Raw genomic sequence first — 19,611 nt, forward strand, 5'->3', positions numbered from 1 at the left:
CCCTGGGAGGTACTGAATATCAGCTCTAAAATCTGCTATAGGGATCTGGGAACAGCACTTTGACTTTAATTATTTTAGTCTGGATTAGACACTATGTTTCAACATGCATGTACTATTTTTATAAAATGAGCCCTACAGCCGCTTAAAGACTAATAGATTTATTTGGGCATAAGCTTTAGTGGGTAAAAAAGACACTGTCAGATGTTTATCCACAGAAGCTTACACTCAAATATATTGGTTAGTCGTTAATATGCCACAGGACTTGTGTTTGCAGGTACAGACTAACGCAACTATCCCTCAGACTTTTGTTGGTGTTCCGTTTGTAGAGGAAGGCAAATCTAACTATGTGCTCATTTGTTACAGAATTTTGTCCTTCTTTGAGGAAAAAACATGAGCTGGGGATTCCTAAAAGACATGCTAAGTGGCGTGAACAAATATTCAACAGGCATTGGCAGGATCTGGTTGGCTATTGTGTTTATATTCCGCTTGCTTGTCTATGTTGTGGCAGCAGAACACGTCTGGAAGGATGAACAGAAGGAATTTGAGTGCAACATCAAGCAACCGGGTTGTGAAAACGTCTGCTTCGACCACTTCTTCCCCGTTTCCCAGGTCCGACTCTGGGCCTTGCAACTGATCTTGGTCTCCACCCCTTCTCTTTCGGTTGTTCTCCATGTTGCCTATCGAGAGAGCAGGGAAAAGCGACACAAAAAGAAACTCTATCAGAACCCAGGAAGCATGGATGGGGGATTGTTATGCACTTATCTCAGTCTGATTTTCAAAACAGGCTTTGAAATTGGGTTTCTGGTTTTGTTTTACAAGTTATATGGTGGCTTCGATGTGCCACACCTTGTGAAATGTGATATGAGGCCATGCCCTAACACAGTAGATTGCTACATCTCCAAGCCCACAGAAAAGAAAGTCTTCCTTTACTTTGCAGTGGTGACTTCGTGCTTCTGCATTGTTTTAAATGTAAGCGAACTGAGCTATTTGATTTTCAAATACACCATAAAATGTGTCCTCAAGCACTATGACAAGAAGGTTCGTACCTTGAAGAGTGAGTGCCAGATGTTGAAATGCATCGACCATGATGAAACAGCAGCTACAGCTCTGTGCCACAGCAATGCTTCACCTACGTTCATCAGTATTTCAGATCAACCTGAAAAAAGCTTACCTACTGACTTAAGAGGATAAATATGATATTGCATGATGTTAAATAAGCTCTTTGAATTGTTGCTAATAGATGAGTTCAAAGAAATTCATGAGTGGAAATGACAAACAGTTATTTTGATCTAGAAAATGTGTTTTCTCTTTCTCTCTTCAAAAAATTGTCAGATCCCTGCTAGTGGGTTTTTGCCTTTCTATTCATTTGCACTATGTCTTCTTCAGTTTTTTTTGCAGGATGAATTAAGGAGATGTAAAACTCTGACATTTCCATTGCAAAGTAACAAACTGAAGCTTGTGATAAATCCTCTTGAAAAGACAGTTGGTCAAGCAGTTGTGTTTGGGATATTTCATGTGGCTGCTTTGGTTCAGTTCATTTCTGAGGAGCTGTGGAAGGATTTGGGGAACAGGATCTTTATCTAAAAACAACTTTGTGATGGGTTAGAACAGAGGCGTGTAAGGTGGACATAAAGCTTTATGAATTAGATTACTCTGCCAGCTCCAATCCACACCAGGACAACGTGAGGGACTGAAAAGGCTTGGCAATTGATGGCTGCTTACTGTCTTATGTGAGCCATGTGCTGAGTCTAGGGGCACATCTTTACTAAGCGGAAGATGGACGCTGCTGTGGTCCATCTTCCAAAGTTTGATTTAGCATGCCTGGTAGGGATGTGCTAAATTGAACTCACCAGGCACCCCTCAGCACTGGTACTCCTGATCTTCACAAGGAGGGAAAATGCTCCCGTCAACCTCCCGCTTAGTTTTGTTTCCATATTAACATTTGTATTATATTACAACAATGAAGCACACCTGCTAGCTGACTGATACCAAGGGCTGGCCTAGCTGCCTACCTTAGCTATCTAGCCAGCATAGTATTTGAGAGTCTCATAATGCTTACTGTATTTCTACTGAGCACCTCCCCCCAACACCCCCGTGGCGGTACGATTACCATTATTTTAGAGAGCAGAAACAGACCAAGCGATAATAAATGCCTTGCCCAAGGCCACACAACACGGACTTGATGCCAGGTTTCCCACGTCTCGCACCACATTCATAAACACCGGACCTTCCTTTCTCTTTATGGCTGTAAAGATTGAATAACCTTGTCATTATCAAAGGTGCACATCTCAGGTTTGGGCTGAGGTACATTGATGGGGCCCTCAGAAGGATTTGGTCTCCACGACTGACTGTAGTTGGTTCCTTTTTGCTACAGTAAATTCAGTCTTATGAAGAACCAGATGCTTGTTTGGAATTCTTAAAGACACCAATGGAAGTTCCAACCCAGAGAACTCAAGAGGATTAGGCCTCAATTTTTTAAAAATATTTTAAAGAGGAAACAAAGTCAGAAAGAATGTTCACAAATGAAAACTCCATGGTCCATTTCAAAGGGTGCTTCAACTGAAATTAGTCTTTGAAAATAAACATCATATAGTTAAACTAGGGAGGTAGATTATTTATCCCAAGAAGCCTATCATTTTCCTGCTAACAGGTAGACAGTCAGAGACATTAGGACAGGAAGAAAGGCATTCTCTATTCCAATCAATGGGGAAAGATGACCATCTCTCTTTCCAACTTCTGTGACAGTCACTTATGGTTTGGTCTACGTTCAACTTCTGCAAGTCCTTATTTAATGTTCATTGAATTCCATAGCCTTCCTACAGTACAGATACACCTTACTGCAATAAGATTTACTAAGCCTTCCTTGCTATTACAGATTAATGTTCCTTTGAGTAATTTAAATTTTAGAAGGTAGATTTCAAGGTGCCTATTTTAAGAAGTGTATGCCTGTGTCCATCCATCCAATTTAATAGGGATTACAACTGGTTGAAATTATTCAAAATATTTTCCCATTGAAAAGATATGCTTTTGCACAAACTTAAATTTTCCATAGGAAAATGTGGAGTTTGACAAGTTTAAATTTTCCAGCTTGAAAAACATGTAACACATATTTGTTTTGGACTGTCTTTTAAAATAAACATTCATTCAACTTAAAATGCTTTTCTTTTTCATTTTGGGATCCTGCATTTTCATGTGAAGGCACTTACAGAAGGAAAGAAGCTCACGATGATACTATTCTCTTCTACTGAGGGAAAGAATGTCCCCTGAAAAAGAAAGGTAGCCTGAGTTGATACTCTGCAACCATACAGTGGCGCTTGCCTCTGTCATCACAAGACAGCACAGACTATGGTTTATGTCTCTCTGATAAATCTATATGGTAGGGGAAAAAAGAGTAATTGTTAGCTGACAGGTTACATAGCCTTTCTATCAGAAAAGTAGGTAGTTTAAGGATGAACTAATTAAAGCCTTACTGAAGCTTACTGGTATACAAGCAAACTGTGTTATTTCATTGTAGCACCAGCTTTGCTGAAAATCAATATACATAAATTAAGCTACTATGATGTTCTTGAAGCCTACGTGCACATTCTCGTTGTGTGTTGCTAAAAGGGAGCCTCTTAAAATAGAAATACATTCTTTCATCTTTTCCTATTCTATTTCCAAGGGCAGCAGAATCTAACTGAATTTTAGATGTCAGCCTGACAGCAAGTGGCCGGTTTTAGGTTTGCACCTTCAAAAAAATTAAGCCACAGTACATAAAGCTGGATAGTAGACAGGACACTGTGTGACTGACCATACTTTTCCATTGTTGTTAGAGTCATAAAATAGTAAAGCTGAAAGAACGTTGAGAAGTCAGCTAATCCACCTTCCTCCACAGTGAAGCACGACTAAATGTATATAGGCCATCCCTGACAGGTGTTTATCTAATCTGTTCTTTAAGAGCTCTGATGGGGATTTCCCCCTCACCCTTGATGATCAGTTCCATTACCTAACTACCCTTAGAAAGTTTTTTCTTTATGCTTAATCTAAATCTCCCTTACTGCAGATTCAGCCCATTACTTCTTGTCTTTCAGTGTACACGAAGAGCAACTGAATTCTTCTCCTCTTTATAACAACCCTTGACATTCCAGTCCTTTTTTCTCAAGACTTAAATTTGCCCATTTTTTTAAACATTTCCTGATAGGAAGGTTTTTTAAAGCTTTGGTCATTTTTGTTGATCTCCTTTAATTTCTTCACTTTGTCCACATCTTTCTGAAAGTGCGGTGCCCAGAACTGGACACAGTGCTAAAGCTGAGGACTCACCAGCATCAACAATTAGCTCCAGCGTCTTACAAATGACACTCCTGATAATACCCACTGGAATGACAGTCTTTTCCGCAACTGCATCATGTTTTGGCTTATATGCAATTTATGATCCACTCTAACCCCAACATCCTTTTCTGGAGTGCTACTGCCCAGCTAGCTAATCCCTCGTTTGAGTTTTTTTCCTAAGTGCTGTACTGAGCATTTGTCTTGACTGCATTTCAGATTGAGTTCAGATCAGAGGACAGCAATTGAAAGAATACCCTGAAAAGTAAATAAGCTGTGCAAGAGAACTTTCTAGAGCCACCATTCTATTTTAGATTAAATTAATCAGTCCTCATGTATGGGGTAGGATCTTATGAACTGTGATTCCGCTTTTTAAAGGTTTCAGTATGGGCTTAAAAAAATCTAGTATCAGAACTAATCACTCTATAAGGATCTCTTCACTCTGCTGTTTTGGATTTGGATATGTAGTTCTGGACTTGGGGCCCTCTTGTTAACCTTAGTGATCTTGTATTTTCAGCAGCATGCTTTAAAAGTTCAGAGGTCCATAATACTGTGTGTTACGTAAGACTGTAGTAAAATTAAAGAAAACTAGATAATAAAGTCTGACGTGTAGAGCTGGTTTAAAAATTGCATTATCCACGACTATTGTCTCAACTGTCAGTACTGCATGTGTGGGAAAAAGAGCCAAACTTGACTCCTAGTTCCTAGGTTAAGTTTATAACCCTGCTAACAAACATATTTACACTAGTAAAGTGAGTACATTTTAAAATAATTATTAAAAAGGCCAACAGATATTTCTTCTAGTGTACCTGAATGGATCTTTGGAAACAATTCTTTTGATAATGCAACAGGAAGAGACTTCAGTGGATTCTTAGCACCACTAAGCCAACCCAGAGTGATCATAAATGAGAAACAGTACAAGCATATGTTTATCACTAAGAACAGGTATGTCTGAATATACACAAGGAATGGGTCTATTAAATAACGAAACTATCTTTTTGCACTCACTTTTCCTGGATGAAGCATATTTTTGCCGAAGTTCACTATCCTTTGTACTTACGTATTATTGTCAATTAAAACTACTTCAAAACTACAAAACTTGATTTTAAAATGTTTATTTACAAGGGGAAATACCAATTTTTGCTCTATTACAAACTACCACCAAATTCTGTAAGTACCGAAGCTCATTCAGCACCATAAGGTTTCAGTGGGAAAGTTCCCCTGATGCTTAGTTTCAACCTCTGGGCACATACTGCTGTTTCCTTCTAGGCATCTATTTCCAGCTGAAGCTGCAGAGTGATTTGCAAACCTGGAGAAGACAGGTGTTTGGTCACCTAAATCGCATACCAGGTCCAATCTGGTACTCAGATGCCACCTACTGAATTGAGTCCCATTCAACATCCAGACAGAGAAAGAAATGGTGTTGGGGCTTCATCTTACAAGATCTGACTTGTGGTTAAAGCACTTGGCAGAGAGGGGAGAAGAGAAGGCTAGTCTCCCACATTCCAGCCACATGGTAATTTCTAACTCTCAGGAGAGTGCTTTAACCACTGAGTTATGGGATACACTGATGAGGGGCTCCCTCAGGCTTTCCTGCTGAAGCTGCTCCACTGTGTATAAAATAAGGAAGTGACTGGAGCAGGAGTGACTGACCCCTGAACCTCCACTTTGTAAGGAGCTTCCTACCCACTGAAATACAGCATCATTCCCAGTCACTTACTTACATCACTTTCATTATCAATTCACAGTGGAACAGCTTCAATAGGAGAGACAAAGGGAAACACCCCAGACGCCATCAGAATACTTGATAGCTCACTGGTCAGAGCATCCACTGGAGATGTATGATACCTGTTGAGAGAGAGAGAGAGAGAGAGAGAGACAGACAGACAGACAGACACACACAGCAGAGAAGGGAACAGAACCCAGTGTTTCAGGTGAGTGAGTGCACTATCCACTGGGACAGATGGTTCAATAATAGGTACCTCCTTTTCCAGCCTTTTTGCATGGAAAGGAGTAAGCAGAACCACTAGCGCTCCTAAGCTGCACAACACCAGCAAACGCATTCCCATTCATGGATCACAAAGCAAGGATAGGCAACAAAGTCTGGCCTGTAAGAATGCAACTCTGAGAATGAGGTTGGGCATGGCATCCTCGTCCCTCGGCAGCATCTCCCCCACTAGATAGCATGGGTGGATCTTTGCCAAACATGCTAGCCTTTGTGCATCTCATTGGATTTTTTTTTTTTTGTAGAAAAAGATATGTTCTAGCTCAACCACTTATATTGGTACTGAAACAGGAATTGATACAAGGAAGTCCCAGGGTCTGTGTTTTGTGGGTCAAGGTAAACCATCACAATGGCCCCTTATGACCTTAAAAACGTAAGACTCTACGTATTCATTTTACCATTTTAGTATGCATGGCTGCTTTCTTGATTCAGAGGCAGTAATGGTTTAGTGACTCAAAAACAAATGAAAGTTATTATGAAGAGCTAATGAGCTCACTGTGTACAAGAGCATTTGTTTGTGTGTTAAAGGCTACTCAATTTATGACCAGATGGTGACAGACTGGTTCACAAGGTTCAATTACTATTCTCTCTCCTCCTCCATTTTATAAATCTTCCTCCTTAAAAAAGATTTCACTTTGCTCTCAATGAAAAGTCTTTTACATCAAAATTCAGGTCAGCTGCCAAAGATTATAGGTGAGAGGTTTAAAAGCAATCAAAAGTAGTATTTAATGCAAAGAGGATTACACGGGAGTGAGGCAAGTCTGTAGAAAAATCAAGCAAACAGCAATCAAGATAAAGACCATCTTATACCACTGAAGGTAGGTTGTCTAATGACAGAGAATCCAAGGAAAATTATTTTTGGTACCAAACAATACAGCTTGCTTGTTAAGCAGAACATATTGTTTTAAAATATTTTAGATTTTCTTGGCTAACAACAGCTTCCACTAATGCATTTACTGGTTTGGTTACTAAACAAATTAGATGCCTGTCATTCCAGTTAGTTGCTTAAAAGAGAGATCTCACAAATCTCAGTTACGACAAGAGGTACTGCTTCCAAGTCTCATGCCAGTGTGGAAATACAGAGTAGGGAAAACTGTTGCCAAAAAACAGACAGCAAGAGGCAAGGTGAGTGCAGAGAGAACCTAAACCATCTGTAAAGTCCAGACATTTTGCCTGAGAGTTCACAATCTCGAACTTTCTTTTCAGAAAGTGCTCCATTTATTCAGTTTTAAATTTCATAGCATGAGAACTCATATTTATAGATAGTTACCACAGTTTTATAAACCCCTTACTTAAAAACAAAAACAAAAAAAAACCCCAAATGGTTTTCTTCCGAAGTAGCATTTTTAAATTAAAAAAAAACAAACTATACACCGATCTAAAGTTACAGAAACAAAAATAACCTTCATAAGATCACATGTATAAAACAAGAAATGAAATGTGATTTTATTTAAGGCAATACTGGGCTACTTCACAAATCACCACCTCAAATATATACACTGCTCCACACTACTAATTTTCTATCACATTCACAACAGGTTCTTCAATACCGAATGTTGTTTAAAATCTCCAATGTAGCAAACTATTTGTATTCACATTTCCATTGTATTATGGAATCATAATAGCTTTGTATCCAATTAAAAGCAATGAAAAAATGTAGCTATAGGAAAACTATTTAAATTTATGACTAAACTACATGTTAAAATTTACAGAAAATGAGAACTGTCAGTATGTGCTGAACATATGAAATGTGATCTTATCCAGAACCTTTCCTGTAAATAAACGCGTTATGCAAAATAAACTAGATATGGCAGACTTATTTAGGTTTAGTTCAAAAAGTTCTTAATTTAAAATGATTAAAGGTCAGTTTTAAAAACTTGATCGCTTAGTTACAAATTAAAATTCTGAATATAAATGTGTCATTTAATAGTTTAGACTTACAGACTGCTGGTGGCAGCAAATGATTTACAATAATAAATATATACAAAAATGTATCTACAAACAAAGAGTACTGTTATACGTGAGAAGTGACCTGGTGAAGATACCAATCACAGACAATTCACAAAGATTTAGTTAATGGAAAGGACAATTTGATAGAAAGCTGAAGTTCCGATCAACTATTTACAAAACTAAAGCAATGATTCTGTTCTTCAAGTCCCATAGGGATAAAAACAAATAAGAAATTTACATGACTAATGTCATGTTTTTGCTAAGTTAAATCACTTCAGCAAAATAAAAAAGTCACACATTACTAGCATGCTCAATGGCTTCCTATTCAAAATAAAAATGTATTACAGGTCATGTTTAAAACACATTTCTCAGTAATGAGACTCCCCTTCCTCACTATTCATAATAATTTCTTTAGCAACTGTAACTGTTGGATCATCCGCCCAATGTCCTTCAAGTTTTTTCAGACTGACGGTAGGTTTCATTTCCTGAAGCTGCTTCAACACAAGGTCAGTGCAGTCTTTAAGAGTCTTGTCTAAAACTATTTTTACATTTTCACTACACTGAAGTTGTGACGGATTGGCAAACTGTACAAGGGTTTCACTTTCAGAACATGACCATGTGACATTACTGCCGGCCAAGGAGGCCTTTTCATTGGATTTTTTTGAGTTTGAATGAGACCCTTTTTTGGTTCCACTACTATGGTAGTCTCTCTCAGCATTTTTCTTTTGCTTCACAGCAGATTCTTCCAGGAACTTAAGGAATGACACTTCAAATCCCATCGGTTTAAATGAACTCCAATCAAAAGTTGTGGGCTGCTCTTCAGCGGTCTGAATAGCAACAGCAGTTTCTTCCTCCCTGTGCACGCTACTTAATTCAACTGCCAGTACTTCTTCAGGTTTTTCAACTCTTCTCTTTTTATTTTGAGGGAGATTTTTTTCTTTATTTGTTCTCTTTAAATTATTCGATTTTTGCTTTTCTGAATGGCAGGAGACTGTGTCCTGAAAGTTACTATTTACACTGGAAGAGGTCTTCGCTGGATTTTCAGCGCATGTGCAATCCTCATTAATCAGTTTAGTAATGAAGAGTTCTGTGAGTTCATCCACTTCGTCTTTCTCACCTTTTCCAATTTCATTCCGTGGTAATGCAGAGGTACTCACTTCATCATTGCTCTCTGGCAAACATGGATCAGACTCTTTTACATCTTTTTTTTGATTGACTTCCTCTTGTTCGGAGGGTGCTTCCTTTACTTGTGAGACGGAGTGTTTTTTTGAAACAATAAGAAGATTTCTGTGTTGTGAAGTAAATGCCTTAGATAGCTTATGACATTTGTAATGTCTAATTATATTACTCTCACTTGTAACAACTGAAGAACAACCTTTTATCATACATGGATACTGTGTTACAAATCTGCTTGTACATTCAGATAAGGCATCATTTATAGCCTTTATCGAATAGACGTGTTTTCCACGCTTCAGGGAAAAAGCTTTGTTTTCTTGAATCTGCCCACCTTTGACATTCTTGCTTTCCAGGTTCATATTTTTCTTTCGTTTGGTCTTTATTGACAATCTGTTTCCTTCCTTTCCTGACCTATTGTGTTTCAGTCCTCTATGCTTTGACTTTATTGGCTTCTCTTGGTTTGCCTTGCTGGAAATATTTTCCTGACCTGGTGTTAATCGCCTGGGTCTTATTAAGTGATCTTTATGCCTATCATTATGTTTATTAAAAATGTGTCTTAGGAGATTTGATCTAGTTGCATACATACGGTCACAGCCCTCACAATCACACTTGTATATGCCATCTTCTTCCACCTTGTTTGGCCTTATCTTAATTCCATGATCTGTCTCCAGATGTAAAATATAGTTAAAATACCCTGTAAATGAAGATTTACACTGAGACTGGTCACATGGAAATCTTCCAACATCCAGGGATGATTTCATGCCTCCAATTTCTTCAGGAGTCATCTCATGAAGCTTCATATAATGCTGTATCAGACTAGTGACCTCCTGAAATATTCTTGAACAATCACTCACTTCACACCTGAATTCTTTCACAGTCTGTTTGGTTTCAATTTCATCATGTTCGTCTTTACTTGGCTCACTTTCTTCTTCAACCTCCACAGAGAATGCAGGCAGATCTGATTTGTGAACAGCCTGGTAATGAAGAATCAGGTTCTGTTGTATTGTAAAGGCTGCAAAACAGCCTTGATGGACACATCGGTATGGTCTGTACGGACTGTATCTAGTAGGAAAATCAAGAGATTTGGTTACTGGTTTCCTGCGTTTTCTTTCTTCTTTCTCCTTCCGATGCCTCCTAATTTTGCGTACTTTTGGTTGTATTTGTGTGTTACTGAAAGATGCTGCATTATATTGCTCTGGAGGAACAGTAAGCACTTGTGGAGGTTTCTCCAGTTTTTCAGGATTTTTTTTTTCTGGGATAAGCTTTTCTGGGATTTTCACAGGTAGTATGACAGCCTCCTTCCTTACATCAAATCCTTTAACCAACCGAGTTTCATTCTTACTTTTCATTATGACAGACTGCAGATTTTTTATTTCAACAGACCTTGGGGTTACGTTTGTAGCTTCATTATGAGATCGTCTTCCATAAGGTCTTTTTATTTTTAATTTTACCATTTCCTCCGTGGTGAAGTGATGCACCAGCTGACAATGTGCTCGGAGATTTGAATTTCTTGTAAATGTTTTTGGACAGGTGGTTACAACACATTTAAAGGGGGCATACTTCAATTGATGCTTCTTGATTTCCAATATCATTTCTGCAGTATACTGATGTACCTTGCCATAGTGTTTAAATAATGCATCCTTTGTCATAGCACTATAATCACAGCCTTGGTCCTGGCACACGAAAGGTTTATGGACTTTATCACTAAACTGAATAGTACTTGTCTCTGAAGATGCCTGGGCCAGGGATGTATTCTCAGCTGATAGAACAGCAGGCAGAGGTGCTAGTGTATCTGATGGAGGACACTGAGACACATTATCAGAAACCTGACTGGATGTATCATTTTCTAATCTCAGTTTCCGCAATCCCTCTAAAATTTCCAAAACTTGAGCGTCATCCTTTTGAGAAGTTTCAAACTGAGAAGAGTTACCTTTTGCAGTGGTGACATCCCTAGTGCATACTGCAAACTGGGTAGGCGTGGGTGACTTAATATTTTGTGTACCATTTGCTGGAGGGAGATCAGTTGTATTTACTTGTGCATTCTGGGTTGATGCAAGAACACCATCTTGGATTTCACTTTTTACCTCAAGTATTTGGGAATTCATAGCAGTCTTAATTATTTCAAGGGTCTTCTCAAAGTTCTGAATAACACTGTCCTCTGAAATCTGCAAATCAGAATTTCCTTGAGCACAGGAATTCAGAGTCATCATTTGGGAGTCACCGTTTTCAGTTTTTACTGTTAAAGGAGCTAATGCTGCTCGAGACTCGAAATTAGTTTTGACGTTTTCTCTGACACTGGGCACAAACAACTGATTGTCAACATTATTTAGTTTCTGTGGAAGATTTTCCACCAATACCTGAGACTCACAGTTTGCCAGTAAGTTTGACTGAAAATTATCTGTTGGTACTTGCATACTCCCTTCAATGCTTTTGGCTAGAAGTCCCACTGCTGTAAAATCATTATCTACTAATTTTTGTGAGGTATTAAGTGCAAGCAATTGAGTAGCTGCTTTTTTCTTTCGCTTTGAAGCACTGCTCCCCTTCTTATTCAAGGTACTTGATCCTGAATTCTTGGGACTATTTATAACTGAAACCCGGGAACTATTACTTGCAAAATTTTGTGCTGCTGCAATGGAATTAGAAAATGAGCCAGAGCACAAGCCATTTTCAATAGTCTTTAGCATCAAATCATCTGTTGCTAAAACAGACAAACTGTTGCTTTCATCTGTTGAAGGAATTTTGTTGTTCAGAGCCCGGTTTTGGTTTGTTGGTAGAGTATTTGGGTTGCAGACTGTCTGCAAGAGAGGGGATACAGTTGGATTGGAGAGAGCTGCTGCATTCATCTGAGTTGTGCCAGTGACACAGCCAGTGGTAACTATATGTGGAAGCATTTCAGTGCTCTCAAATGTACTTGGAATGCCTGCAGTTTCCAAGGCTTGTTTAATAATTTCATTTCCTTCCTCATTCCCATTGGCATTAAAGTTAGCTACACTGGCTCGTGGAAACATGGTCTGCAAAAAAGCAGAACGATTTTCAGCTGCAAGCAACTGTAGGAATGATGGATCTTTAAAGCATGCTTCTGGATTGAACGTAGACTCCTGGGGTTGCTGCAAATTTCCAACATTTGAGGAAAGAATCATACTGGCAAGTAGAGCAGATTGTCCATTAGTCTGCAGAGCTTCTGGAGAAATTTCTGATCCTTCAATAGGTTTACAAACAGACCGTTTAGATAAGTGACCACCAAGTGATCTGGGATTAGTAAACACTCTGAAACATCTACTACAGATGAATTTGCCATCTCTAATAATTGCTGGCCATTTTGCTCGCTTGTTATGTTTTGGCTTCCTTTCCTTTCCATTTTGACCACGCCCACGATCCTTTTTCAACTTTTCAGAAGCTGGAACTTGTGAGGAGGTCTCACTGAAACTATTTTCACTCTTTGTTCGAGAAGAAAATATTGGTTCATCAGCACTTTCCCCCTTTGGAAAAACAGAACTAGTGTTTCCTTCTAACGGAGATGAAAAATGATTTGTACTGCTTTCCAGCTGTGAGAAGACTGAATTTGGGACATGGTCTGCTGGTGAAGGAAAGAGAGAAATGGAATTGCTTTCAGCAGGTAAAGGAAGAAAGGGATCTGAACCACTGTCAATATTCAAAGGCATAACTGTTTTTGCCAGATCTTCTAATTGTGAAGGTAAAGTTGTATTGGACAGATTTTCCATTTGGGAACATAAAACACTCTCAGGTTCACTTTTAATACAGACAGGATTTATGACACTTTCTGCTGTAGGTATCAGTGGATTAGACAAAGTTTCCAACTGTGTTTGGAAAAGTGTATTTGAGACATGCTGCAACTGGTTTGAGGAAGGAGCATTTACACTAGTTTTGTTTTGGGATGTAAAAGCAGCATTACTGGGGTTGTCTACTTGCGATGGCAAAAAATACACAATCTTTCCATCACTAGGTATATTTTGCAAATTGCTGGGTTTTCTGGGTTTTTTATTCTTACGCTGCATTTTAAAAGCAGCATATTGATCAGGGTGTGCTGCCTTCATATGTTTGCCAATACTTTGTGAGGAGTTGTAGGTTCGAGTACATCCCTCAACTTGACAGCTAAATTTCTGAACTGGTGCTGCTGGTGGTGGTACAGCTGGAACTAAAGAATTGCTCAGGCTGGACTGTGATGGAAGAAATATAATACTCTCCAGTGTCTTCAAAGGCAAATTAAATGGATTAGTTGCACTCTTAATACTGTCTTCAAGTTTGGAAATGGGTAAGTTGTTTCGATATCCTGCCTGATTCTGTACACTGAAAGGCATCACACTACTTATTTGTCTTTCTAGGCTTTTTGATGCAGAAGTGTCTGTTTTTGGTGTGTCTGAATTTACAGAAATGTTCTGACTGTTCTGGGACTGACTGAAACAGCCATCCTCCTTTTTTTCCTGTAAAACTGGAAGACAAGAATCATTGCAAGAATCTTCAACTGCTGAACACAAATGCTGGACTACAGATTTATTAATATCAATTTTATTGCCTGCAGAAGCCAACTTGCCTCTTCGTACAAAGTTATCCCGAACCTTCTGACTAAGAACAGGCATCCTGATGTTGCTGATTCTATTTGCTGTTTCTTTCTTTTCCACACCGGCAACAGAGTGCTCCACACCATCATCAGATAGGGAATCAGCTTGACTTCTAATGCTGGCTGATTTATTTGCTTTCTCTGTTCCAACTGATTCTACTTTGATTTGATCTTGCACATTATTGTCTGCTTCAGTAAAGTTACTTGTGTTATTGTCTAGAGGTGAGATCAATTCTTTTTTTACAGCAGCTCCTTCAGGGTTTTCATTAGCTTTTGAAGATTGAGTGAGATCAGTTCGATTAGTCTGACCTTCAGTCTCTAACACCTTTTCAGGCTGCTTATTATGATCCTCAATGTGTCTTTCTAGTTCACTCTGAGAACGGTAAACTTTTCCACAGCCTGTGAATTTGCAGGTGTAAGTATTATAATGTTGTGCTTCATGATCATAGAGCAAGTATGCTTCTGAAAACACTCTGCCACATTTAGGAAACATACACTTTGCTCTAAAGACTTGATGTTCTTTTCTATGAGTTAAGAGCTCAGCGTAACTGTTAAAACCTGCCTTACACTTCATCTGTATACAGATGTAGGGCTTGCTACCACAGTGCATTTGCAAGTGATCGTTGAGATGAGTAACACTTACAAAATGTCGTCTACAGTACTGGCAAATAACTTTTTTGCTTTGCATTTCAAGAAAACGTTTAGCTTCTTCATTATCTTTATGCCCCTTTGCATGTGCAATCAAATTTTTAAAGTATTTAAATCCTTTTTTACAAAATGTTACTGGACATGTGAATTCATTAACAGGCAATGGTTTTTGAACTGGTATTATCTCTGGTACATAAGGTTTATCTTTGTCATCATTTTCATCATCTGAACCATCGTTATCGTTAAACACTATGAAATCTGCTGAATAAAGACTATTCTTTTTAATGGGTCGTTGTTCCTGCTTGGATGTGGCATCAGCCTTCTGATTCTCATGGGTGGTTGATGTTTTAGGAGGTCTTCCCAATCTTCTAAGTGGTTTCATAGCAGCCAGTCTCTCTTTGCTGGACTTTTTAACATGTAGAGTTACATGAGGAACAAAGGTTTCTTTAGAATTAAAATTGTGTGCACATATAGGGCAACTGTAAATGCCATCTTTATAGTGTTTCTGTGCATGCCTAACTATTCTATGACCAAGGAATTCTTTGTCACATAACACGCAATACTGCATGTAGGCTTGCCAGTTTCTAAACCTCGCTGATATGAATCCCCTCTCTCTCAGTTTTTTAATTTCTCTCTTTTTCTGCTTTTCATCTCTTATGCCTTTAAGCAGACTTGTAGCTTCATCAAAACAGCCAGCAAGACCATTCAGAGAAGTTTCTTTATTTTCCTCTTGACTGTCTTCAACCTTCTCATAAACTTCACTGTCATTCAATTCATCTATTGAAGAAACAATGGATGCTTCCTCCCCCATCAATGCAAGACACTGACGTTTTAGAGTTTTCCAGTCCCAGAATTCTGGATCAAAAGGCCACTGAGTTTTCAATACGAGCAAGAGCTCACAGCGTAAAGAATTTGGTATGGGAAGATTCTCTTCATCGTATTTCTGGTCAGGCTGATTATACAGCATTTCAACGGCATAGTATGCATCCACAGTGGGCTCAAGAAGAAATTCACTTAATTGACAAGCACGTTTAACCTCCAAATCATCCGGCAACAAACAGGATATAGTCTTGCAAATGGATATCTTGACATCTGTGTTTTCACTGGATTCTAAACGCAGTGCTTTCACGCATAGTTCAATGCAGGTTGCAAGTCCAGCAGCTTCAATCTGCAAAGAAGACATTAGTTTTAAAAAGTCATTTTACTATAGCAATTTCTGCATTTGTTAATATAGGATAATTTCCATTGGTCAAGGCTGAATTTCAATAAATTGTAAAGGCAAATCAGACATAAAATGTGAATATTAAGTTTTTTAAAAAATGAGAGTTTAGTAGCTCCAACTGTGGAACTGTGCATGCCAATGAAATAAAACCCAGATTACTATGCCTTGAGTTACCTATTCTCCAGGCTGGCAAAGAAACTTGAAACACTGGCCTTTTTAAATTCACAAAGTGAGAAATTCAGCTCCCTCCTATTGCCCTGCTAGCATCACTTATTTCAGGAGTTTGTTCATTAGTACAGTAGGCCAGTCTTTGTACTAATGAAATATTGAGCTTTTCCTAAAGAAAGCCTACCAATTATGCCAAATTATGTTATGGTTTTGAGAGGGAATCTACTGACATCATACTCATTCACTTAGGACCTTCAAATTAGAACTTGAATTCTGGTCACAGAAGCAGAAGGGTAAGTGTGGTAATCATTAAATAATCTATCTTTCCTAGTTACATTAATTACAGCCATACACACAGAACCAAAATAGTTATGTCTCTTCTTTTAAAATATAAAACCATTTTTAAGGGGAAAGCAGTTAAAAAGCCACACAGATCTAAAATTAAGAAAAAGTTTTCCTTTTTATTTTGAATATATATTTTAATATATTAGTTGAACGTTTTACCTAAGTGTCTCTTTTACCCAAGGTCATCTGTGGGTAATTTTTTCTAGAAAGGTGGACTTTGATTCTCATTTATACTAAAGCCACATTATACCAGTCTGGCACAGGCTTGGTGGGTAAGTCATGAGAATAGTGGTATATACTAGAATATCAGTATAAAGGGATATAACTTATTCAAGGACATTCAAGATAAAAGGGAGAAAATGTTGCATTGTGCATCAAGAACGTATATAATGGCTGAGAGATAAAGAAACAGGTAAGAAACAGACCAATTGAAAGGAACTGCACCGTGAAGGGAACTCTGCGGCAGCCCTCTGCGGCAGGGCTCTGGGCCCAGCCCTAAGCTGCAGTGGGAGCCTTTGCAGCAGAGGCTCCAGCCTCATGCTCCTGCACTTTCCTGTGCTGCATCAGAGAGGAGAGGCAGGGCTGGAGCCCTCGACTGCATGCCACTCTAAATTGTGTGGCTGCCAACCTGCTTATGGTACATACAAACCTGAACTTCATTAACAGAAAACATCTTGGTTTTCCTCTTACAAAATGTCTATGGATCTACTGTGTACGGAAACAAACAGCTCAAAGAAGTACAAGACAAAGCAATTAGCATTAAATAATACAAGCAAGAGGTAGGGAAGACTTGCAACAATGGATGTCCCTATATATATAAAACCCATGTCATATGGATTGAGCTTAGAACACAAAATCAGTTCTAAATCCACAAAAAGCAAAATACTTCAGAGTTAAGTCACAACTTAACCCCTCAAAGCAAAATTACAAATCATAAAGCAACAACCAAGTTATTTTTTGCCTTTTACAGCCTGCTTAAACCTTAAGGGGCTTCCCCCTAACTTTGTTCCTCGCATTCCTTTCTTCATGGAAGTAACTTGAAGTAGCTATGTGGAGTGCTGGAATAAATGATACAGGACACTGTGTCCTCTGCAACAGATCGCCCATCTCCCAGCTGCTGAATTATATCTATTCCCCATTTTATCTACACTCAAAAGTTGTAATAAATTAAATCAGTTTAGTTACTGCAACTTCCTGTGTGGACATTAAGTAAATTTCAGAGTGTCTTATATTGATTCATCTTAAGTGAATTCCCTACCAATTTAAGCCAACTGGATGTGAAGAACTCACACTTAAAGAATGTTCACCAACAGGGAATACAGTGATGTGTATAAATGACATAACTACTAATTTACTTAAATCAGTACAACTTGCATAAGTACTTGCTATCTGGCCTCCAGAAAATTTTCAAATTCTGATCTCATGTTTTATTCAAAGGACCATGAAAATACATCTTTACAGTATCCTTACCTCTGAATTAATTACTTTAATCAGGAAGAATATATGATAAACAGTCTTAGTTAACACCGACAGCTGACGACACCTCTCTAGGTACACTTGTACAGAAGGCTCTACCCTTTGTTGCAGTTTGCTCCAGAAGAGAGTCAACTCCCTGCAAATACAAAGTTTTGAAAGACAGAATAATTAAGTAAAGCCTAATACGTATATATATATATATATGACAGCAATAACACAACTACTACATTTGATCAATTTGCAGTTCTTTTAAAAAAATATAAGGATGAAAACAGGACTTAGGATTTTTTCAACAGAGGCAGCCTAACAATTCATAATTTCTTTTGAAAATCATGGTACATCTGTTCTGGAATGTATTAATAGGAATGCAAGATATAAGGCATAGGAGGTAATTGTTCTGTTTTCTTGACACTGGTGAGAGCCCAGAACACGGGTGAGCAATAAAATGGTGGCAGTTCACAAGGGTTAGCCACCTCTATATTTACCTGTGCAGGTATGGGTTCTTGCAACCTTCGGTAGCTGTGGATTACCATTCCTGGACAATGGGAGCTGTGGGAAGCAGTGCAGAATGGGGCAGCACTTCCTGTCACTCCCACTGACCAACAAGTGCAATCTGCAGCCAATGGGAGTTGCAAGCACCCATCCTTATGAAGGTGTAGGTAAATACAGCAGCAGCAGCCTGCCAGGGGCTAAGCCTGGGTGAATCGGATCTGGCTTATGGGACAGTATTTGCCCCACTGCTGCCCTAAAACAAATAATATGTCTAGTTTTGATTACCAAATTTTAAGAAAGATGTTGACAAATTGGAGGGAGTACAGAGGACAACAATCAAAATGGTACAATATTTAGAAAACCCAAAACGTGAAGAAAGGCTAAAAATAGCAGCGTATGTTTGGTCTTCAGAAAAGATGACTGAGGCAAAACCTAGTAAGTCTTCAAGTATGTTAAGGGCTCTTCTAAAAAATGGGTGATTGATTTGACTTCTATGCGCGGCTCACAAGACATTTTGTTTATGGCTGCTTCTGCACAGGGTTGCCTGATTCCACTGGTTTCCATCTGCATCAATTTTTCATACTAGTATTACTAAAGTGACATGCACTGAAAGCAAGGGCATGTGAAGTGAGGTGCAAGCTGATTACATACAACACTGACTGTGAGAACTGTGCCCTCCCTCTGCATCCAATCACAGAACTGCTGCAATTCATTTAGAATACCCTGCAAATTCTACGTATGCAAGCGTAGTTAACAAAATCACCACATCCAGGAGACCATCACGGTCTTGTGACCCACTGAGAAGAGGGAGGCCACTCATGCAGCCCACTCACTAGCCCAAATGATCTATCACAGTCCCAGCCATATCTCTATGATTCTATGTTAATTCATAGACTTCATCTAAACATTGTTTTTTATATTAAATTACACAGAAAGCTAGCAACATAAAGTTAAATATTCAGGTAAAAATGTAGAAGCCAGACTACTTCCTCATAACAAAATAAAGTAGAAGAAAACATCAAACCTGCAGGTGTAAATGGCAGAGTGTTATAGATAACTATGTAATGATGTACAAAGGCTGCCCCCGAACCTATAGCAGGATCCATTATTGCAAAGCCCTGCATTCTCTGATTCTCTGATTATTTTCAAATGATACTTCACATAGACACAGGAGTTAGCATGGTTGCCAACTGTGTGTGTGTGGGGGGGAGGGCAAGGGGCTACTTCAGGGCCTGGTGCTCCTGG

General features: G+C 38.7%; 2 protein-coding genes across 2 annotated transcripts in view; one reads left to right on the forward strand and one right to left on the reverse strand.

Moving 5' to 3' along the window:
* The first annotated feature begins 390 nt into the window (after nt 1–390).
* GJB7 (gap junction protein beta 7) lies at nt 391–1,419 on the forward strand. The gene has a single exon (XM_074988855.1). The coding sequence runs from the start codon at nt 391–393 to the stop codon at nt 1,189–1,191; it is 801 nt and encodes a 266-aa protein (XP_074844956.1). The 3' UTR covers nt 1,192–1,419.
* Nucleotides 1,420–4,144: 2,725 nt separating this feature from the next.
* ZNF292 (zinc finger protein 292) overlaps nt 4,145–19,611 on the reverse strand; it is an 89,492-nt gene continuing 74,025 nt past the window's right edge. Inside the window, exons 7-8 of the mRNA XM_074990912.1 lie at nt 17,869–18,010; nt 4,145–15,831 (exon numbers count right to left, since the gene is read on the reverse strand). Coding sequence (XP_074847013.1) covers nt 8,629–15,831; nt 17,869–18,010 — 7,345 coding nt within the window. The 3' untranslated portion in view covers nt 4,145–8,628. The remainder of the gene's footprint in view (nt 15,832–17,868; nt 18,011–19,611) is intronic.

The sequence above is a fragment of the Carettochelys insculpta genome, chromosome 3 (genome assembly GCF_033958435.1).
Source record: "Carettochelys insculpta isolate YL-2023 chromosome 3, ASM3395843v1, whole genome shotgun sequence".
NCBI classification, from domain to species: domain Eukaryota; kingdom Metazoa; phylum Chordata; order Testudines; family Carettochelyidae; genus Carettochelys; species Carettochelys insculpta.